This window comes from Bufo bufo, chromosome 1, assembly GCF_905171765.1.
Source record: "Bufo bufo chromosome 1, aBufBuf1.1, whole genome shotgun sequence".
In the NCBI taxonomy this organism is placed as follows: domain Eukaryota; kingdom Metazoa; phylum Chordata; class Amphibia; order Anura; family Bufonidae; genus Bufo; species Bufo bufo.
In genome coordinates, this window is record NC_053389.1 from 823486518 (window position 1) to 823511059 (window position 24542).

The window sequence follows — 24542 nt, forward strand, 5'->3', positions numbered from 1 at the left end:
TATTCTTCTAATAAAAAAAGAATAGAACATTTTACAATGTAACGCAGCAGCTTTCTGGTGTAGAGGACCTCCGGGAGGTTCACAGGAGCAAGGTCACTGCCTGTATATATAGTATATCCACATAGTGAAGAGAATGGGCTGTGGAAACCAATTACCATTATTTCATGTGTCTCCTGGGGCCGAGATCTCTGAGGAGGAAAACTTCATATGTGCTGTCAAGAGGTCACAAAGTTTCCAAAGTAAAAAAGTAAAACTTTATCTAAAGCAAATAACCAAGAAATAAAAAGTTTACTGACACTTTCAGAGAACTTTTCAGAACAAGCTGCCATGTGTGTACATGAGGAATAACACAACATCTGGCCATTATATGACTTGTATCTCCATTTTAGCTGATTTTCCCTCTATAGTCATACCACCCAACTTTTGAAAAGCACACTCGGCCATACCTCTAATTCTGCCCAAAATATAATCATACACACCCAGTCCCCTTAATACCCACATAGTGATTATTATCCCATTATGCCCCTCACAGTAGCAATGCCCACGTTGTGCTCCCTCACAGTAGTTATTCCCAGATATAAGCACCTTCACAGTAGTTATACCCAGTTTTGTGCCCTTTCACAATAGTTATGTTCAGATGTCTCCTTCACAGTAGTTATGCCTGCATGTATCCCTTCACTGTAGCTATGCCCAAATGTGCCACCTTTACAGTAGCCATGAACCATATGTGCCCCTTTCACAGTAGCTATGCCCAGATGTGCCTCCTTCACAATAGCTATGTCCAGATTTGTGCCCACTTCACAGTAGTTATGCCCATATCCCTGACAGTAGTTATGCCTATATGTATCCCCTCATAGTAGCTTTGCCAGGATGTGCCCCCTTCACAGTGGATATGCCCAGATAAGTGCACCCTTCACAATAGTTATGCCTGCCTTTCACAGGAAGTAAAAAAAATAGAAAAACAATAAATACTGACCTAGTTCCTCCAATGATCATTACAGCTCACCCTGCATAGGCAGCAGCAATCAGGATACTGTTACACATTGTGATGCTGGTCTGTGTAGGGGGAGTCCACAGGCTGATTTCTGGGCTAGCACCACTCCTCCTACACAGTCCAGCAGTGCGGAAAACGGCAGCTGAGCTGAATGGTGAAGAAGGGAGCTGACGGTCCCCAGTTTCACCATTGCAAACAACAGTCTCTGCGTTTTATGGATGCAGGGACAGCTGAGATTGGGGCATGCCTCAACCATTGTGGGACAGACAGAAAGCCACTCAAATCCGGGTCTGTCCCGCCGGATTTGCGAGAGTTGGGGCTGCTGCCGAGCTGACCATGCCGAAAATTTTGTTGGCGAGGGCCTGCTGCCAAATTAATCATTGAATAAATTTGTGGGCGAGGGCCCGCGGCCGAGCAGCCCATCTGAAAATGTTCTGGGCCAGGGCCTGCTGACAAGCTGACCATCTAAAAAATGTTGTGGGCGAGGGCCTGCTGCCGAATTGTCCATCTAAAAATTTACAGATGAGGGTCTGCTGATGAGCTGACCCTGCAAAACATTATGGTTGATGGCCTGCTGGTGACCCTCAAAAACATTATGGCCTGCTGCTGAGCTCACCCTCTATATCATTTGGAGTGAGGGAAGCCTAATAAACATGTTGATATGATGGAGGAGGAGAACGAGAAAAGGGAGATTTAGGTGGGTATTTGCGCTTTTGTTAAAAAACTTGAGATATAGACATCTGTACGCTGCGCTGGGACACAGAAGTGTATGTGCTAGCTAATGGTGCTTGCGAAGGTCCAGGTGCATGGCGGGAGGCATCCAGGCCTGCATCTTGGACAGGGGATTTGCCAGCACGTAACACAGGGGAAGAGAAGGCAGTGGTGTGACCCACAGACACTGGTTGTGGAAAACGGCAGCTGAGCTGAATGGTAAAGCGGTGAGCCGACGGTCCCCAGCTTCACCATTACAAACAACAGTCTCTGCGTTTTATGGATGCAGAGACAGCTGAGATTAGGGCATGACTCATAGTGTTGAGCGCGAATATTCGAATTGCAAATTTTTTTCTCGAATATCGCAATTTTGAGATTTCACGAATATTTAGAATATCGTTCTATATATTCGCGAAATCGAATATTCGTTTTTTTTTTCTTCTTTTTATTGTTATATTTTTTTCTTTCCCACTTCCCTAAAGTTGTTCTTACCTGTCCTTTGGATTCCTGGCTTCCTGGCTGCTCATGGAGCGTCCCCATCACCATGGGAACGTCTCCATATACTAGAATGTACTGTCGGATTTGAGAATTACGTTGAAATCGCAATTCGATTAATTCAAGTTATAACAATCGAATTGCGATTCCAACTTAACACTGCTATATTCCATATTCGTTAATTCTAGCCTATTAGGCTAGAATTAACCTATATGGAATATAGCATTAAATTGAAATTGCGATGCGATTAATATAACTCAAAGTAATCGCATGGCGATTTCAACTTAGCACTGCTATATTCCATATTAGCTAAATTACAATCTATATGGGTATTTTACCAAATTTTGTTAATATTGCTCTAACTTCGTCTTTTAGAATATTCGTAATATTGCTCTAACTTCGTCTTTTAGAATATTATGAAAATTCGAAAAGACGAAGTTAGAGCAATATTACGAAATTTCGTAAAATACACATAGATTGTATTTTAGCTAATATACTGCTATAGTAATATTTTTTAATAGTGTACATATTTTACAAAACTTAAGTTCAGTAGAGGCAAACAAAATTAGAAAAAAAAAGGATTATAGCACTATATTAGCTAAATTCCAATCTATATGTGTATTTTACGAAATTTCGTAATATTGCTCTAACTTCGTCTTTTAGAATATTCGTAATATTCTAAAAGACGAAGTTAGAGCAATATTACGAAATTTCGTAAAATACACATATTAGCCTAGCCATAGTCAATTAAAATAGGAACGTTGCCTTATACTATCAAAAGAAATAATCGCAATACGCGATTAATTAAATCGCATATTATTCGCGATAATTGGAATAATTACGAATATTCGATTTAGACGAATATAACACGAATATTCATTCAAATATTCGCGAAATATCGCAAAATCGAATATGGCACCTCCCGCTCATCACTAATGACTCAACCATTCTGGGACAGACAGAAAGTCACTCAAATCCGGGTCTGTCCCGCTGGATCTGCGACGGTTGGGAGATATGCTATAAGATTTATTTATAATTCTTAATCCTCCCTTAGTTTGTGGGCTATCTTGCAAGAACATGTCTGCCCAGAGACTACACAATGAGACAACAGATTCTGCTCCACAGCTACTTCTCACTCACAAAGAGTCACTTGAAAGAACCAGAGAACACATTATAGAGATGTTAAGAACAGAAGTGATGTGAATAAAGCACTTGGGAGAGATATAACACTTACTTTTAGCTTCTGAGTCATAGATATCAGTGTATTTCTCAATGTACTGTTCACTAGTGTTGGGCGAGCATGCTCGACCGAACACTAATTTTACTCGAGCATCGTGATGCTCGGCACATCGCGGTGTTCGGCAGAATATCGCGTGTGCTTCAGCGCGATGCTCGAGTCTCCTCCCCTCACATTTTTTGGCTGCTACGCAGCCAACGAATGTGCAGGTAACTACTGTTATTCACTATAACGCCGTACTGGCATTACAGTGATTGGCTGGCCGAAACGCGTCAGAGGGTGCTATATAGCACCCGATGACACGTGTTCGGCTCAGTATTAGTCAGGGAGAGCTGTGCTGAGGAAGGGACAGATTGTGTAGGGAGTGAAATAGGAATTTTTAGTTTTTATACTTGTTATAGACCCAAAAGTCATTTTAAAGACTATTGTGTGTAGCAGCAATTTATATGTGTAGCGCAACCTGCACTAAATAGCTTGCAATTGTTTGGCCACTGCAGACAGCGACATTAACTGCGCTACATCTCCTGTCTAACGTGTGCGCAGCCTAAAAATATCTGTGACATCCAGTGTACTTTTTCCGTAGACGGTGTCCAATGCGGACAGTTACATTACCTGCGCTACATCTCCTATTTAACGTTTGCCCATCCTAAATATCAGTGACATTAATTCAGTGTAATTTTTTATTAGCCACTGGTGACATTACCTGCGCTATACCTCCTGTTTAACGTGTGCCCATCCTAAATATCAGTGACATTTATTCAGTGTCATATTTTATTAGGCGGTGGTAACAGAGACATTACTTGTGCTATACCTCCTGTTTAACGTGTGCACATCCTAAAAATATCTGTGATATTCTTTGTACTTTATTTGTGCATACACTTACAAAACCTGCGCTACTGTACATGTGACATATTTGAGAGCATATATACCATTTAATATGCGCAAGGTGAGCAGTAAGGGACAGGGAAGTGGCTGTGCTGCTGATGGTGCACGCAGAGGCTGTAACCCTGGGCATGGTGAAACTGTGCCTGCTGCCAGAGCACAAGAAACACACGATACCTAGCTTCATCTTCCAGTTTGCAGGACGGCACAGGACACCACTCTCGAAGTCAGACCAATGCGACCAGGTGGTCGGTTGGATTGCAGTAGATAATGCTTCCAGTCAGTTAAGCACCACCCTGTCTTTCATAAAGTTCAGTCTCAGTAGCCAAGAGTCTGGTCAACACAATCCTCACACTGATACTCCTTCCACCCACCATGTATAGTCTGGCCAAACAAGTGATCCTACACTCGGATATTCCGAGGAGCTGTTTTTATCGCCATTCCTTAATTTGGGGCTCTTGCCAAGCCCGCTTGAAAATGGACATGAGGAGATCTTGTGCCCTGATTCCCAAACTCTGGAGCATCCACAGTCAGAAGAAGATGACGGTGGGGAACGGCAATTTGTGTTACACAAGGTGGATGATGATGATGATGAGACACAGTTGCCAATATGTCAACCACAATTAGTGTCTCAAGAGGTTCATGATGAGGATGAGACACAGTTGTCAATAACTGAGGTTGTTGTTAGGTCAACAAGTCAGGAGGATGATCAGAGTGAGGAAGTGGAAGAGGAGGTGCTGGACGATGAAGTCACTAACCCAAACTAGGAAGGTGGCAAGTCGAGCGAGGACAGCAGTACAGAGGGGGAGGTATCCGAAGCACTGCAACAGGCTGAAAGAGGCAGGTGGGTGGCAAAAGTGAGAGGTGGGCCACACCAAACAGTCCCGCAACTGTTCCCCTCAGCACCCCCTTGTGGCAATCTACCTTGTCAAGGGGTAGGTGTTCCGCAGTCTGGCACTTTTTTTTTTAGTAATGTGTGGACGATAAAAGAATTGTCATTTGAAACCTGTGCTGTACCAAAATGAGCAGGGACGTGAACACTAGCAACCTCAGTACCACCAGCATGATCCCCCACATGGCATCAAAGCACCCTAATAGGTGGGCCAAACGCATGGGTCCACAACAAGTGTCTGTGGGTCACACCACTGCCTTCTCTTCCCCTGTGTTACGTGCTGGCAAATCCCCTGTCCAAGATGCAGGCCTGGATGACTCTCGCTATGCACCTGGACCTTCGAAAGCACCATCAGCTAGCACATACACTTCTGTGTACCAGCACAGCGTACAGATGTCTATATCTCAAGTTTTTGAACAAAAGCGCAAATACCCACCCAAATCTCCCTTTTCTCGTGCTCCTCCTCTATCATATCAACATGCTTATTAGGCTTCCCTCACTCCTAATGATATAGAGGGTGAGCTCAGCAGCAGGCCATAATGTTTTTGAGGGTCACCAGCAGGCCATCAACCATAATGTTTTACAGGGTCAGCTCATCAGCAGACTTTCATCACTAAATTTTTAGATAGACAATTCGGCAGCAGGCCCTCGCCCACAACATTTTTTAGATGGTCAGCTTGGCAGCAGGCCCTGGCTCACAAAATTTTTAAATGGGCAGCTCGGCAGCGGGCCCTTGCCACAATTTTTTTTAGATGATTAACTCGGCAGCAGGCCCTCGCCCCAAAATTTTTGGGGATGGTCAGCTCGGCAGCAGGCCCTCGCCCATAATGTTTTAGATGGTCAACTCAGCAGCAGACCCTCACCCCTACTGTTTTAGATGGTCAGATGAGCAGCAGGCCCTAATGTTTTTGAGGGTCACCAGCAGGCCATCAATCATTATTTTTCAAGCGTGTGTATGATTCCCTCCATTATGTGTAATAAAGGGTGTATTGGAGTGCCGGTTCCTTGTAATTTTTGGCGGCCCTTTTCCTTAGTACATAGGCTTTATGAGTGTACGAGTCCCACTACCTGAACAATTGTACCACAATGTGAATGAGGCCCTACTTTATGTGATATACAGGTTGTATCGGAGTGCCTCTTCCTTGTAATTTTTGGCAGCATTTGCACTTTATATACAAGTAAATATACAGAGAAAAAAATTCCCAATTTTTTTTTCCTCTAAAATCTATTTTATCTTCGGTTTGGTGCGTTTTATTGTCAGTTTGTAAAAGTGGCATACTTCTCGGACAACATAGTTCCTAGCAGCGACCTGCGAGTCCAAGATGCATCCAGACATCCTCCCCATGCTAATATAAAGATGAAAGAATTCCAGCACCTGTAATCTTTGAGTGAAGATTTCTTTATTCCAGCAGTGGATAATAAAACATTGATGGCAAGATCTTCACACTTCCAGTTACAGTCAGTTACAATCAACGCGTTTCAAACAAATAAATGTTCTTACTCATGACCGCCCTTCTGTCTGCAATGGTCCACTTCCTTATGAACTTTGTGATTCACCATCCACCATTTTGCCGTGCGGGTGGTCAAGTTCAGGTGTAGACAATGGAGTGGGTAATTGCAGGCAGAGAGGCTGTCTGTTTTAACCTCTAATACAAAAAAAAAAAACGGGTGGTATATATTAAAAGAAACATACAAAATGGTTTTCGCCTAGATTAAGTAAATATTTTAACTGACACTGTAAACAAATATTACTTTCCTATATTTAGTATAAAACCGCAGTGTCTGAACTGTCATCTATAGCAAATCAAACTCATGTATAATACGATTAAAAACAAACATATAAATGCATGGCTAAAGGTTATATGGGTTTGAGGGGTACTTCCTTGTCAGTAAATATACATTAGATCTTTCCTTAAATTTAGACCCATAGGGTATCTTGCATTTAATTTCAAGATCCAGAAAGCTTCTCTTTGGAGAGTTAATTTTTTCAGTTCTCCTCCCCTTTGTGGGAGAAAAATAAGTTAAATTGCATATGCAGAAAAAGTATGCAGACTTCTATTGTGCAAAGTAATGAAATGTTTCGCAGCATTTGATATATTCACATATGCACTGTTTGTAATATAATTTAAATGTTCCAATAATCTCAATTTAAATTTTCGAGTACTACAGCCCACATATAGAAGTCTGCATTCCACACACTCGATCACATAAACCACTCCAGTGGAGTTGCAATTAATATACGATTTAATGGGAAAGCTGTTGTAATCCGAAGAATCTCGGAAGATCTTTCGAGGGAGGACATATGTTTTGGACATGACCTGGGATAAGGGTGCTGAGAAGAAGGCAACATCAGAGGAGGAGGGTCATGGCAGCAGCAATAAAGAACAGGGCCCATGTACCTCCCGAAGAACAGTCAGGGCCATGTCTGTTTCAGATTTTGGTGATGCTGCTGATGCAGAGGTTGGGTTATGTTGGGTTATGTACCATAGCTAAGCCCAGCTCGGCTGTCTCTATCCCTGCGTGAGTATCTCCTATTTGGCAGTTGTTGTCAACGATACCAGAAGACAAATGCATTGCCCTGTTGCAAGCTATGCAAGAACAAAATAAGATATGTTCAGTCAAACAGAAATGTAGTCACCACAGCTCTATTGAACCACATGAAGCGGGATTACCCCAGGATTTATATGCCTGGGATCCAAGTAATTGTTTTCTGTAGGTGGAGACTTTCTATCAAAGCTACGGCATAACAATCCAGTTGGTGTTAACATAATTGGCCTTGTCTACTGTACTCTACTTATTATTAATTTTTTATTGATAATATTGCACAAAATCAATTTAGTGTGAGGTTATCTCAATTATCATTTATTGTGATGATGTTCTGATATTTATTATTGATTGAGATCAATTTCTCATAGGAAACCAACATATACAGTGGCGGAAATAATTATTTGACCCCTCACTGATTTTGTAAGTTTGTCCAATGACAAAGAAATGAAAAGTCTCAGAACAGTATCATTTCAATGGTAGGTTTATTGTAACAGTGGCAGATAGCACATCAAAAGGAAAATCGAAAAAATAACTTTAAATAAAAGATAGCAACTGATTTGCATTTCATTGAGTGAAATAAGTATTTGAACCCCTACCAACCATTAAGAGTTCTGGCTCCCACAGAGTGGTTAGACACTTCTACTCAATTAGTCACCCTCATTAAGGACACCTGTCTTAACTAGTCACCTGTATAAAAGACACCTGTCCACAGAATCAATCAATCAAGCAGACTCCAAACTCTCCAACATGGGAAAGACCAAAGAGCTGTCCAAGGATGTCAGAGACAAAATTGTAGACCTGCACAAGGCTGGAATGGGCTACAAAACCATTAGCAAGAAGCTGGGAGAGAAGGTGACAACTGTTGGTGCGATTGTTCGAAAATGGAAGGAGCACAAAATGACCATCAATCGACCTCGCTCTGGGGCTCCACGCAAGATCTCACCTCGTGGGGTGTCAATGGTTCTGAGAAAGGTGAAAAAGCATCCTAGAACTACACGGGAGGAGTTAGTTAATGACCTCAAATTAGCAGGGACCACAGTCACCAAGAAAACCATTGGAAACACATTACACCGCAATGGATTAAAATCCTGCAGGGCTCGCAAGGTCCCCCTGCTCAGGAAGGCACATGTGCAGGCCCGTCTGAAGTTTGCCAATGAACACCTGAATGATTCAGAGAGTGACTGGGAGAAGGTGCTGTGGTCTGATGAGACCAAAATAGAGCTCTTTGGCATTAACTCAACTCGCTGTGTTTGGAGGAAGAAAAATGCTGCCTATGACCCCCAAAACACCGTCCCCACCGTCAAGCATGGGGGTGGAAACATTTTGCTTTGGGGGTGTTTTTCTGCTAAGGGCACAGGACAACTTATTCGCATAAACGGGAAAATGGACGGAGCCATGTATCGTGAAATCCTGAGCGACAACCTCCTTCCCTCTGCCAGGAAACTGAAAATGGGTCGTGGATGGGTGTTCCAGCACGACAATGACCCAAAACATACAGCAAAGGCAACAAAGGAGTGGCTCAAGAAGAAGCACATTAAGGTCATGGAGTGGCCTAGTCAGTCTCCGGACCTTAATCCAATCGAAAACCTATGGAGGGAGCTCAAGCTCAGAGTTGCACAGAGACAGCCTCGAAACCTTAGGGATTTAGAGATGATCTGCAAAGAGGAGTGGACCAACATTCCTCCTAAAATGTGCGCAAACTTGGTCATCAATTACAAGAAACGTTTGACCTCTGTGCTTGCAAACAAGGGTTTTTCCACCAAGTATTAAGTCTTTTTTTGTTAGAAGGTTCAAATACTTATTTCACTCAATGAAATGCAAATCAGTTGCTATCTTTTATTTAAAGTTATTTTTTCGATTTTCCTTTTGATGTGCTATCTGCCACTGTTACAATAAACCTACCATTGAAATGATACTGTTCTGAGACTTTTCATTTCTTTGTCATTGGACAAACTTACAAAATCAGTGAGGGGTCAAATAATTATTTCCGCCACTGTAGTACCAGTGTTTCTGTGTCTCCCCATGTATATAATCATGTTTATTGGGGTGATTATTGGGTTATTATTTATCCTTGGTATTTATTTTGTCTGTTGTGCTTTGGTCATAACATTATATCTTTTCTCTTTTAAGAGATAATATAAATCTTGTGTTGTCCCAGCTTTTTTCGAATCCTCCAGTAATTGCTCTTTCTAAATTCACCACTGTATCCCTGTATTACCTGGGAGCGCTGTCTCCTAGCAGACCTCCCAGCTTACATGACAGCATAAGATCTCATACGGGGCACGTGATCTCTCAGTGCCATGTGCGATGGATCTGGATGACTGTGAGGGCGGTCCACCTCTGACGTGTGGGGATAGGTGGAGCTATCCCATTCAAATAGCCTGGGTTTTGGCAGCAGTTTCACGACCATCATAGCGCCAGAATGCGGTCCCTGTGAGAGAGGGGCAGTGCTCTCCTAATGTCTACTTACACTTAAGAAAAATTAGCTTACAGCTCTAGCTCCTGATGAGATATTGTATTAGAAGGAGTCTAGTTTCTGAAACAACCAGAGTGGGAACCTACGCTGATTGGATTGGTACCTTATAGAAGAGAGATCTGTGTGTTGAAGATCCTCCTTGTTATTGCAGGGAAGCTGGTGTTCGGATGGCTTCTGGTTCAACCTTCTAGCGTGAGTGATGCTCCGGCCGGCAGCAAATCACTCGTGCAAGGGAACCACCAGTTTGAAGTCCGGGAATTTTGGTGTGTGATGTCACCGCACTCTGTATGGATGCCTACAGGGGACAAAAACTATCCGACGCGTTTCTGAGGCAGTCGGGCTCCTTCGTTAGGGAGTGATTTGCTGCCGGCCGGAGCATCACTCACGCTAGAAGGTTGAACCAGAAGCCATCCGAACACCAGATTCCCTCCAATAATAAGGAGGATCTTCCACGCACAGATCTCTCTTCTATAAGGTACCAATCCACACAAATTTATATTTGTGTCTTTTAACCCTTGATTACACCGTAATCAGCACAGGTTCCCACTCTGGTTGTTTCAGAAACCAGACTCCTTTTATTTACGTGTGTTCAGACTTTACCAGTCCAAGCAGCAGACTGTGTTTGGGGACCTAGCAGCGATTCCCTTACGGGTGAGGAGTGTCAAGTGGCTACGGTAGCGCGAGTGGGCAGATACATTTTATAGATATTGTATTAGGCTTAGAAACGCGTTCAGCCGCAATCATGTGCTGAAGTGTAGCCTTTCAAAGTAAATAGGCCATGTTGTTACATTATAGGTACATGTCATTGAGATGACTGTTGTAGCGATCCACCAGCTGCATGAATAGCAGTGTGAGTGGTGAATCGTTGTTTGCTCTCATTACTAATAAGACAGTGGAGGGCATGTTATGTATAGTGACAGCATCTGAAATAGTTTCTATATTATTGTGGTCTTGGTACATTTGAGCTCACACTAGAATAAGCTGAGCTGCTTATCTCCAGTTACCAGAACCATCACACGACTGCTGACTCCATACGCTCGGTGAAAACAAAATAAAATAACATTTCCAGTTGAAAGTCAATTTACGAGTCACAGCATTCAGTGTGTATTAATCAAAGGGTTTCTCATTTACCTATTCCTACATTGATATATTATTAAATACTTTTTGTTTTGGTCCTTTTTAGCATTTCCCCTCTTTTTGTGATTAATTTATAGAATATTTCCTGCAGAGATTTCTTGATTTGCTTATTCCTCAGACTGTATATGATGGGGTTGATGAAAGGAGTAAATACAGTATACAGCAGAGATAGGAGTTTACTAGTATTCAGGGTTTGTCCTTCTGTTGGGAAAATGTAAACACTCACTAGAGTAACGAAGAATATGATGACTACAATGAGGTGGGAGCTACAGGTGGAGAAGGCTTTCTGTCTACTGATTCTGGACTGAAACCGCAAGATGGTGACAATAATTTTTGTATAAGATATGATAATTATCGTGATTTGGCTCAGGAGTACAGGAAAGGTCAGTATATAGTTCACTAACTCCATAGTATACACCCCAGAACAGGCAATTTTCATTAGGGGAACTAGATCACAGAAGAAATGGTCAATTACATTTTGTCCACAAAACATCAGCTTTGAAGTAAATAAGGTTTCAATAAATGACAAAACGAAACTTAACACCCAACACATGGCGGCCAATGTCACACAGCGGTTTTTGGTCATGATAGAAGAATAGAGGAGGGGATTACAGATGGCCACATATCTGTCATAAGACATCACCGTGAGAAGAAGACATTCAGATACTTCTGTAGTACCAAAAACATAAAATTGTGTCATACAACTAATAACGGTAATGGTCGCCCCCTTATTCAGTAGGATGTGGAGCATGCTGGGGACAATATTTGCAGTTAAGAAGATATCAGTAATAGACAGCTGTGAGATGAAGAAGTACATTGGGGCATGGAGGTTCTTGCTGGTGGACACCAGGGTGATGATCAGGAGATTCCCACATATTGTCCCACAATATACCATCAGGATGAGACAGATTAAGTAAATTCTTAAATAACGGCTGCTTTGAAATCCTACAATAAAAAACTCAGTGACCGTAGTCATGTTCTTCTCCTGCATAAATAACAATAAAAGTGTTAGGAGTTAGTTGTCTGATTATCGACCAGAACAAGTAAATCATTAAATGCATTTGTCATGATATTTTATAGGAGTAAACGTTAAAGTGGTTGCCCCATTGTGAAAACATCTTCTATACATGGGAAAGGTGAGGAGTACCGTATCGGCAGGGGTCCAAACAATCTCAGAAATAGAGGCCTTGGGTTCTCCGAATGAATGGAGTGATGGTCACTCCACCAAACTGTGGGACTGCCAGAGACAGCTAAGTAAAAGAGCTCGGCTGTCTGTGGCAGCCCCATATATTGGGATAATGTAGAAACCATCATTATATTCAAGGAACACTGGGCCCGCATTATCGTGATCGCTGATGGCCACAGTAGTTGGACCCCAACCAACCAGACACATCTTGTGGATATGCTGTAAGGGTTTGTAATGGGACAACCCCCTTAGACAATTGTTAGGCCTAAGGCTACTTTCACTCTAGCGTTTCAACTGGATCCGGCAGAGTTCAGCAAAACCGCTTCCGTTACTGATAATACAACCATCTACATCCGTTATGAACGGATCCGGTTGTATTATCTTTAACATTGCCAAGATGGATCCGTCATGAGCTCCATTGGAAGTCAATGGGGGACAGATCCGTTTTCTATTGTGGCAGATTGTGCCACAGAAAACTGATCCATCCGCATCCCAGGACTGAAAGCAATATACAACATGTTGCGGTTTGCTCTCCGGTATAGGAGCGCAACTAAACGGAACGGAATGCATTTTGGAGCACTCAGTTCTGTTCTGTTCAGTTTTGTCCTTATTGACTATGAATGGGGACAAAACTGATGTTTTTTATTTTTTTCGGTATCAAGCCCCTATGATGGATCTCAGTACAATAAAAACGCTAGTGTGAAAGTCGCCTAACATATGTGGTATCAGGATAGTTCTGTTGTGTGAGGGGATTCCAGGGATATGTCTTCATATTATGTGAGTGACAAAAGCTGGGCTAAGGCAATCATCAGATGAATATTACAACTGACGTCCCGCTGCAATAGCTGGGATCAGAGAGAAATCTGATGCTGCATGTTTAACCCCTTAGATGTCACAGACAATAACGTGCGTCAGATGGATAAACAATAAAGTGATTTTTTTTTCTGTCGACAGGACTATTTTTTCCGTTATGTATAACAGAAACAAACAGAGCGTTAGGAGCCCCCATAGACATGTATTAGGACAGAGCAAAACGGAACGCATCCTAAAGGGTTGTGTTTTGTATTCCGTCCTAATACCGGTAAATTCCATTATAACGGAGCCTATAACGGAATTCCATAATGAAAATGTTAACCCTAACACTGACAGGCACAAAACACAGGAACTGAGAAATGTCAAATTGAAGTCGCAAATAAATAAATGATTCAAGTTTATTAAAAACAGGAAAATGTATACTTTGGGCTTTATATACACAATGGTGAATAAAATGGCTATGAAAAACAGACACTCAGTTTTTTTTATGGTCAGTTTTTAAACCAGTTTTGCTTCCATTTTCTGGCCATTTTTCATTATTTTTTTAACAGTCATTAAAGATTTAAGATTTTCACTGGCTTTGTTTTAACCTCTTCACGACCGCAATCTGTATATATACGTGATAGCTGCACATACCCCGTGCAGCTATCACGTGTATAGACGTCAAGCCAGCTCTTTAATCCAAGCGCTGCAAAGCGCTTGGATTAAAGCTTCTGCCCGAGCCCTGCTGCTGTCACGGACAGCATACAGTCTAGTAATGCCAGCAAGGGGCCAATCAGAGTGGCCCCTTGCCGGCAATCGATCCGATTGGTTAGTCTGTGCAGACTAACCAATCGGATCGCGGCAGTGTTAAAATGCCGGTTTCAGGCTCTGATCTGCGCTCTGCAGATCACAGCCTGAAATCGGTAATGTGTCCTGAAGCCCCCGATCTGTGCCCCCTTCTTGTCCTTCTTCTTACCCTGCCCCCGATGCGGTCCGCCCCCTCCTGCCCCGATCTGTAATAAATAAAATGCTGCGCCCTGCCCCCGATGCGTCCGCCCCCTCCTGCCGCCATCTGTAATAAGTAAAATGCTGCCCCCTGCCCCCGATGCGTCCGCCCCCTCCTGCCCCGATCTGTTATAAGTAAAATGCTGCCCCCGATGCGGTCCCCCTTCTGTGTGTGATGGCGGCGGCTCCATTCCTGAGCCGCCGCCATCAGCAGCGTGTGTCAGCTCTATGCTGACACTGCTGTAACCGCATAGATGCCGCAGTAGCGGCATCCATGGGGTTAATAGAGGGAGGGGGCTCCCTCTCTCTCAACCATCAGGGCTGCTGCGATTGCAGCGCCCGATGGTTGCCATGGCAACCGGACGCTTTGCAAAGGCGTCCGGTTGCCATGGCATAGGCGTCCGGTGCTGCCACCTACAGGCATCTGATTGTATTATACTTTGCAATGCAAAAGCATTGCAAAGTATAGTACAACCATCAGCCCCACTGGATCTTCAAGATCCAAGAGGGTACTGATAAAAAAAAAATTGAAAATAATAAAAGTAAAAATAAATAAATAAAAATGTAAAAAAAAAAAATCCTTTTCCTATAAAAAAAAAACACAAAAAAACTAACAAAAACCACACATATTAGGTGTCACCGCGTCCGTAGCGACCATCTCCATAAATATATCACATCATCAACCCCGTCCAATAAACACCATAAAAAATAAAAACGGTGTAAAAAAATAAGCCATTTTTGTCACCTTACATCACAAAAAGTGCAACAGCAAGCGATCAAAAAAGGCGTATATACCCCAAAATAGTACCAATCAAACCGTTACCTCATCCCGCAAAAAAAAGCCCATATTTAAGACAATCGCCCAAAAAATAAAAAAGCTATGGCTCTCAGACTATAGAGACACTAAAACATCATTTTTTTGGTTTCAGAAATGCTATTATTGTGTAAAACTTAAATAAATAAGAAAAAGTATACATATTAGGTATTGCCACGTCCGTAACGATCTGCTCTATAAAACTGTCACAAGACCTAACCCCTCAGATGAACGCTGTAAAAAAAAAAAAAAAAAAAAAAGGTTCCAAAACAGCCAATTTTTTGGCCACCTTGTCCCATAAAGTGTAATAATGAATGATCAAAAAATCCTATGTACCCAAAAATGGTACCAATAAAAACCTCAACTCTTTCTTCAAAAAATGAGCCCCTGCACAAGACGATCGGTAGAAAAATAAAAAACATATGGCGTTCAGAAAACCAATCCAGCAAAATCTGCCTTCCAAAAACCATACGGTGTTCCTTTCCTTCTGCGCCCTGCCGTGCGCCCTTACATCAGTTTACGACCACATGTTGGGTGTTTCTGTAAACCGCAGAATCAGAGTAATAAATATTGAGTTTTGTTTGGCTGTTAATTCTTAATGTGTTAAAGAAAAAAATGTAATAAAATAGAAAATCTGCTAAAAAAGTGAAATTTAGAAATTTCCTCTCCATTTTCCTTTAATTCTTGTGGAACACCTAAAGGGTTAATAACGTTTGTAAAATTGGTTTTAAGTAACTTGAGGGGTCTAGTTTCTACAATGGGGTCATTTATGGGGGTATCTACTATATAGGCCCCACAAAGTGACTTCAGACCTGAACTAGTCCTTAAAAAGTGGGTTTTGGAAATTTTCTTAAAAATTTTAAGAATTGCTTCTAAACTTCTAAGCCTTGTAACGTCCTAAAAAAATAAAATAACATTTCCAAAATGATGCCAACATAAAGTAGACATATGGGGAATGTTATGTAATAAATATTTTATGAGGTATCACTTTCTGTTTTAGAAGCAGAGAAATTGAAATTTAGAAAATTGCTAATTTTTATTTATTTTTGGTAAATTTGGGATTTTTTCATAAATAAAGGTGATATATATTGACTCAAATTTATGACTGTCATGAAGTACAATGTGTCACGAGAAAACAATCTCAGAATGGCGTGGATAAGTAAAAGTGTTCCAAAGCTATTACCACTTAAAGTGACGCATGTCAGATTTGTAAATTTTGACCTGGACACTGGGGCATCAATGACCTTTGGTCATGAAAGGGTTAATTTAAATCCCAATCCCTGAATTATACATGATGTCCCCCATAGTGGCCCCAGCAGTAATAATGTCCCTCATAGTGGCCCTTATTATTACTAATGTCTCCAAGAAGCAAAAATGTCCCCTGAAGTTGCCGCCAATGTCCCCCATAGTGGCCCTCAGCTGTAATAATGTTTTTATTAAAGCAAAAAAATAAAATAAAGTGAATTACCCACCTCATCCACTTGCACATGCAGAGACAGACACTCCTCTCTTGATACAGAAGGACCTGCGTGATGACATCACAATGCTCTACTAGCATGATCGCTGGGAGCACATGATGACATCATCACATTTGGAATGCAAGTCCTTTGGCAGGTCCTTCTGCATTAGGAGAGGAGTGACTGTCTCTGTGTGTGAAAGTGGATGAGATAATTTTTTTTACCCTCTTAACGGCCACAGTGATATATTGTTGTGGATGCAGTGTGACATCCAGTATACTTTTATATTATCCAGTATATTTTAACATTTCACTGGTCCCATCCCCCACAGCAGTTCCACCATCATCTGCATAACAACCACCCAGCCCTGTTTCCTTATTGTCACGGGGAGCAGAGGCCGTGACCGTGCCTACAAAGAATATGTCTTTTCTTGGTGCCGTTTTGGGTGTGGCGGCACAAGCAGCTGCACAGTCTCCAACTGAAAACTTTAGGAGGCGGATTCTGAGCTGCCGCTATCACAAGTGGACTTTAAAAGTCTCTTCAAGAGAATCTGTTGTGGAGACAAACTTCTGATGTTCACTTCAGTGATTCATTTTCATTCAGACTCATTGATACTACTGTAACTGATATTAAAATATTAAACTGAAGATTAGAAGACTGGCTGAGAAATAATCTATTCTGACTGGGACTAAGGGCCTTACACACTGAAGACGGTGAGGGTTCTGAAGTTAGGGAACAGTGCTTGGAAGAGGAGACTCTTTCAGACTACTGGAGCAACCACAAGAAGACCACATCTTACCATCCCTTCCAGAGAGCAGCAACACATGGTGACACCTGAACTGTGTCCAGGGAACCAAGCAGAGCGTTGCGGCCACCCAAAACCTAGCCACTGCAATTGCTACAATGACGGCTTCAGAGGAGATGCAGTAGAGGAGCATTGACTTGGTGGCGTAGATGCAAAAACATCTGTTTGAGGGGATGAGGAGGAGTGCTGTTTGCTGCCTGCACGCAGCCTTAGTCAAGTCATGTGATATCCAATATCAGGACTGGCCTGGCTACCCAACAAGCCCTGTACAGCACAGGCAACCAGTGTCCAGCACACAGCCCCTTTCTGCCCGCACATTGCACAGCAACATCACAAGACATTACAGACAGTAAGTGTAGACCAGTGGTTCTCAACCTTTTCACACCAAGTAACAAGCTGTTCGAAATGAGCACGGAAGGAAGCGAACAGTCATAAATATTAACCAAATAATGCTGTCCTCATGCCACTGGCATGCTCTGTTCTAATCCTCTGTCAGAAGTTCCTTCAGATTTGAAAGAGAGATTAGACGACATTCAGCGAGAGACACCACATTAGGACCCATGACAGATGACTATTACTATTTAAATTACATACCACACTACCAAACATGCAGGAGAATACAGAACTTCATACTTCTTACATCCTCTGATATAGATGTTCTCTATTCTCATCTTGTCCATTCAGACCAGACTGCCATTATAAATTCTTTCAGCCACATCCCATCTCTGCAGATTTTGACAAACAGACATCTTAGGTTCCTTCTTTCTATCATCATCCCCACTTTTTAAACCCCCCATCCTGCCACCCCTCCATACTGTGCCCACTGTGCTTCCCAATACTATACTGTAGAAACAGATAGTCCCCTTGAAAATATTAGTACCACACAGACCCCCAGTGCCTCCTTTAATAATTATGGATATACAGTGCATTCAAAAATAATTGTGCCCAGCAAATACTGCCCCTGACAATAATAGTGCTGTAAACATTGTATCTCCCAAAATAATTGTTGTAAACTGATACTGTGCCAGGGTGCCCACAGCAACAATATTCCCACCAACAGTAAAAATTCTCTCGCAGAGCACCCTTAGTGGTAATAGTGCCCGTACAGTGCCCCAAATAGTATCATTTGGTCCCCCATTATTAATAAAGCCCCAGATAATGCCCCCAGTAGTAATAATGCCCAATAATAGTGACCCAAGTAGACCCATTTTCCCCATAGTTCCTCCACCCTCCATTGTGGCCCAGCAATATGCTGTCAAAGAAATATAAAAACACAAATACTTCATACTGCTGTCAGTGATGCAGGTCTGTGATCCGAGCTGTATCTTGCTTGGGCTTAAGCCTTGCAATGATGATGTCATTGAACCGTCTGTGCTTGCCTCTGATAGGCTATAGGCACTAGGGCCAAAGCCTATCAAATTGGCACAAGTAGGGTTTCTACACTTTTTTTCCAACTTGCTTGAAAATTGGGCTTTATGGGGAAAGCTTAGATATTTGCACCAAAATTGCACCACAATTCTGGTAGAAAATTCTGCCTCAAAGTAAGCCAACCAATAGCAGTTATAGAGGCAGTGTCTATCCCTGTGCCACATTTATCAACCAGCCCGAACCTCTCTGATATATCCAGTGCATGTCCAGACAGCCAGTCTAAATATACTCCATTGATAGGAGTAGTAAACCTGGGCCATTGTGTGTGTTTACAGCTCGCCATTCACTGATACGAGGTCAAACCTGCTGGTAACTCAATATCAGACAAAAAATGCAGTAAAGTGGTAAATATACGCTGGCTGTCCAGTAATATGTTTAATAGTAGAGAATATTAATAGTTTTGAGTGAATTAAAGTCCATGAAGTAGAAAATTTGATTTGCTGCAAAGCCGAATTTCCTTGTGCTTCGTAGTAACAAATCGATTTCCCCTAAAATGGGTTAAAAAATTTAAAAAGGAGCTGTTAAGGGCACAGATCGGTTCATAACATGGAGCAGTATGAGGGGCCGGAGAAAGTGCTGGCTTATTTGCAGGAGGTGGAGAGGAAAGCCGAGGATGTGCTGGTGGACAGGCGGCAGATTGTGGACCTCGACATTAAAAGGAATCAGAATTGGGAGGCCTTACGAGCGCTCGGCAGAGACCCCAGTCAATCAGGTCCCGTGACCGTTTGCTTTGGTGACATGTTTATAAACCTTCCGATAGATAAAACCAAGGAGATGATTCATCGGGATCAGGAACAGTTGGAGGCAGAAATCAAAAACCTTTGCTCACAGTTAAAAGTGAAGGTGAACCAGCTATATGAGGCACAAGGGAAGCCAGAGCTGAAGGGCTTTAGCCTGGCCCCGCTGGATCCGGACGAAATCAAGGCGATCAATAAAGTTTTGAAAGGATGAATGTAAAGAAAGAAGACATTGTGGTATCCTCCTAGAGTCAGCATTTCAGGTCATAATCTTCTTGACTGCTGGCGGTCAGAGAGCGAGAAGCATTAACTTCCAGCAGCCTCCTGCGAAAACAGCAAGACTATCAAAAGATGGCGGCAATTCTGAGCGCAGAACTGTATGAATTGTGTAACGATGACCGGTATCTGTGGACGCTATTTCTATGGCAACTGCAGAACCGATGTTTGTACAATATTTCATCGATAGTAAATGTGTATTTTGTTTCTCAAAAAAATAAATATAAAATTTTAAAAAATATGTACCTCATCAGTTTGAGCATGTAGAATCGTCTGTAGCCATCTTGATTGAAGATTCCGTGCAAAATCTCATGCGTGGTGATGGCCGATGTGGTGATGCCATCACGGGCCACGTGAGATTTCACGCTAGATCTTCAATCAAGATGGCGGCGGCCGGGTCTTCGCAATTAAATGGATGAAGTAGGTATGATTTTATTTATTTTATTATACCCTTTAACCCCTTCCCGACATATGACATATGACGTAATAGTACGTCATAGTGGGAAGTGACTTCCCACAATTTGACATACTAGTACGTCATGCTCATTGCCGGGCACGGGAGTGGTGTGCACCCAATCAGTACAGGAGCCAGGCAGTCACTGATAGCCAGGCTCCTGATGTATCCGCTGACATTGCTGTAAATGCTGATGCCAACAAATTAACCCCTTCTATGCCACGGTCATCACTGGTGAAGGTATTTGCAGTCAGTCAGGGTTCCAACCTGTCCCTGCTCTGCAGTTCTGGGGATTCGATGGTGAGAAGGCAGCCTGATGCCTTGCAGAGACATCGGGACATGCCATATACGAAAACCTAGGAGATCCAATCCCAGGCCAACTCATTGTAATACACTAACAGTAATGTAATGCATTGTAGAAGGGATCATACCCTTAAAAGTTGAAGTCTCAGAGTGAACAAAATTAAAGTAAAAAAAAGTGATTTTAATAATAACAAAAAAACGCCCCTTTCCGTTAAAGTAAAAAATAAATCCACATATTAGGTAACGCTGTGTCCGTAACGGTCATCTCTATAAAATATCACATAATCTACCCCATTAAACATAGAGAAAAAAATAAAAACGGTGTCCACAAAAAACATTTTTTTTCCGCTTACATCACAAAAAGTGCAACACCTAGGGATCAAAAAGTCATATGTACCCCATAATAGTATCAATAAAACCGTCACATTATTCTTAATAAAATTTCTGGTGCTGGAGGGGTTAAAAAATAAAATAAAATAATTTAACTCACCTTAATCCACTTGCTCGCGCAGCCCGACTTCTCTTCTGTGCTGTGTACAGGAAAAGGACCTGTGGTGACGTCACTCCGGTCATCACATGGTCCATCACATGATCTTTTACCATGGTGATGGATCATGTGATGGACCATGTGATGACCGGAGTGACATCACCACAGGTCCTTTTCCTGTACACAGCACAGAAGAGAAGTCGGGCTGCGCGAGCAAGTGGATTAAGGTGAGTTAAATTATTTTATTTTATTTTTTAACCCCTCCAGCACCATTGTACTATGCATTCTGTATTCAAAATGCTATTATTTTCTCTTATAACCATGTTATAAGGGAAAATAATACAATCTACAGAACACTGATCCCAAGCCAAACTTCTGTGAAGAAGTTCGGGTTTGGGTACCAAACATGCCTATTTTTCTCACCCGTGTGCAAAACACATTACAATGTTTTGCACTCGCGCAGAAAAATCGTGCTTGTTCCCGCAACGCACCCGCACCTTTTTCCGCAACGCTCGTGTGAAAGAGGCCTAAAATAAGATTTTTTGGTTTTAAAAATGCTTTCATTGTCTTAAAGTGAAATAAATTTAAAAAGTATACATATTAGGTATTGCCGCATCCGTAACAATCTGATCGATAAAAATTTCACCTACCCCCTCAGGTGAATGTCGTAAAAAAAAACAACTGTGCCAAAACAACCAATACAGTAATTTAGAGCGAATAAAATTTATATGTACCCCAAATTAGTGTCAATAAAATTGTCACCTTATCCCGTAGTTTCCAAAATGGGGTACATTTTTGGGAGTTACTACTGTAGGGTGCATCTGGGGGGCTTCAAATGGGACATAGTGTCTAAAAGACAGTCCATCAAAATCTGCCTTCCAAAAACCAAATGGCGCTCCTTTCCTTCGGCTCCCTGCTGTGCGCCCATACAGCCATTTACGACCACATGTGGGTTGTTTCTGTAAACTGTAGAATTATTGATAATAGATTGTGAGTTTTGTTTGGCTGTTAACCCTTAATGTGCTACATAAAAATATGGATTGAAATAAAAAATCTGTCAAAAAAGTTACATTTTGAAATGTAATCTCCATTTTTCTTTAATTCTTGAGGAATACCTTATGGGTTAACAAAGTCTGTAAAATCAGTTTTGAATAATACAAATGGGGTCATTTATGGGTTGTTTCCACTACGTAAGCCCCACAAAGTAACTTTATAATTGAACTGGTCCTTAAAAAGTGGGTTTGGAATTGTTCTTAAAGAATTGCTTCTAAAATTCTAAGCCTTCTAACGTCCCAAAAAAATAAGTTGACATTTTCAAAATGATGTAAACAAATTTTTCTAAACTTCTGGAAAATTTAGATTTTTTTCATAAATAAAAATTAAATATGTCAACTCACATTTACCACTATGATGAAGTACAATGTGCAACGATAAAACAATCTCTGAATGTTTTGGATAAGTAAAAGTGTTCCAAAGTTATTACCACATAAAGTGACACATGTTAGATTTGCAAAAATGTTCTGGGCAGGAAGTTGAAAACAGGCCTGGGGTGGAAGGGGTTAATATTAAACTCAGATGCCACGGTCAGCTATGAACGGGGCATCTGAGGGGCACAATGACGGGAAGCTGCGCGGCTCCCTGTCATCAAGCCGACTACTTGCAAAGAAATGCGCTTCAACACGAACAAAGAAATGAGCTTCAACGTGAAGGTGATTTTTTTTGTAAAATTTGGTGAAGCGGCCGAATCGAATTTTACAAAACTTCGCTTCTCACTAAATAGTAACATGAATCAAAATAATCAAAATTGAAGCATATTTAAAGGATAAATGCTTCAAGGTGTCTATCAAAAGTATTTACTAGTAGAAAAATAAGAAAGACAATAACAGCAATATGATCACAACATGAAAAAACACACAATATTTAAAAGGAATGTGTCATCAGAAAAGGACCTATTGTTTAAATACATTTTTGTTTTAAACTTTTTTTAAATTTTTTTATTTCTATCTATCTATCTCCTATCTAAAAAAATAAAATCAATCAGCAGCAATCTCTCAGAAGAATTTATCACCCATGTGGACGCAACGTTTCGTCTTAGGCTCAATTCACACCTGAGCGTTCTGAAAGGTGCGCTCTGTATGCGCGATTGTACGGACGTTTACAAGCGCGCATACAGAGACAAGCGTGCACACAGTGTCGCGCGTTCCCGAAAGTCTATAGTACGGGAACGCGCGACAAGCGCCCAAAAAAACGCTCCTGTACTTGTGTGAGCGTCGGGCGTTTTACAGCGCGATCGTACGCGCTGTAAAACGCCCAGGTGAGAACCATTCCCATAGGGAAGCATTGGTTTCTCCTTGTTGAGCGTTTTACAGCGCGTAGGAACGCGCTGTAAAACGCTCAGGTGTGAATTGAGCCTAAAACACTAGAGCCTTTCTCAAGCAACAATAAAACAATCAAGCTTGAAAAAGGCTCCAGTGTTTGAGACGAAACGTCGCGTCCACATGGGTGAATACATTCTTCTGTTTTACCTTTATGTTTCATGAGAGTGCTGCTGATTTTATTTTATTTTATTATTATTTGGACTATAGTTCCAGTCCTTTAGGCTTGCACCTCTGTCATCTATCTATCTATCTATTTTTGAGATGAGAGAGGTGACATAAGGCGGGATATCTTTATGTATTTGTTCTATGGGTGGTGTGACATTGTGGTGCGAGCTAGGTATGAGAGTCTACAGGGGGGCCTATAAGGGGGGTCGCTCCACACTTGTGGGGTTGTCCAGCCATTTGGTTTCCCGACAGTTAGGGGCCGTCTCTCCAGTTTTGGAGTGATGACCTCTTTCTTCACTTCTCTAGTAATGCCACATTATTTACACACCGTTACCATTTTAATGAGGAGACCCCTCTGTTTCTGGTTGAATTAAGAACCTAAGTATCCAGTATTATTTTCTATGTACTCGTCTCTTTTCTATATTTAGTTTAATTTAATATATGCCGGCCCTCTGTAATTGCCCTACAAGCATGTTTGCCCTTTTTCTATAGGGTGTTAGCGCCATAGTAATAGCTAGAGAGCTTGTCAGTGATTACTGACTATAGAGCATTTTGCCCTCTTGTTTCCCTTTTCCAAGATGGCTGCCGCACAGTCCAGAGTGGCAGAGTGCATGTCAGACATGCTCCATACACGTTTGGCTTTCCTCTGCCTCTTCTATTTTTCCTTGACATGCACATTGGCGCCAGGTGAACGCCGTTATCGGTGTGCACACATCTTGTTTGTCCCCTGGTGAGCCTAATCTTTAGATCTATTCATTTAATAATCATTTGCATATGAAGTATACAGGTGTAATCATGTTTTGTAATGCATATTAATCATGGTATTATGTGATTTGGTGCACTCACTGTATTATGTATAGGGATATGATAATTATGTGCAC

At 41.8% G+C, this 24542-nt stretch overlaps 1 protein-coding gene across 1 annotated transcript; it reads left to right on the top strand.

The window, feature by feature from the left end:
• Positions 1-19391: 19391 nt before the first annotated feature.
• On the top strand, positions 19392-20084 carry LOC120987277 (p53 and DNA damage-regulated protein 1-like). Its single transcript, XM_040415859.1, has one exon. The coding sequence runs from the start codon at positions 19408-19410 to the stop codon at positions 19810-19812; it is 405 nt and encodes a 134-aa protein (XP_040271793.1). The 5' UTR covers positions 19392-19407; the 3' UTR covers positions 19813-20084.
• Positions 20085-24542: the final 4458 nt, after the last annotated feature.

Excerpts from the sequence above, each read along its gene's own strand:
- LOC120987277 (XM_040415859.1), top strand. The coding sequence starts at position 19,408 with ATGGAGCAGTATGAGGGGCCGGAGAAAGTGCTGGCTTATTTGCAGGAG.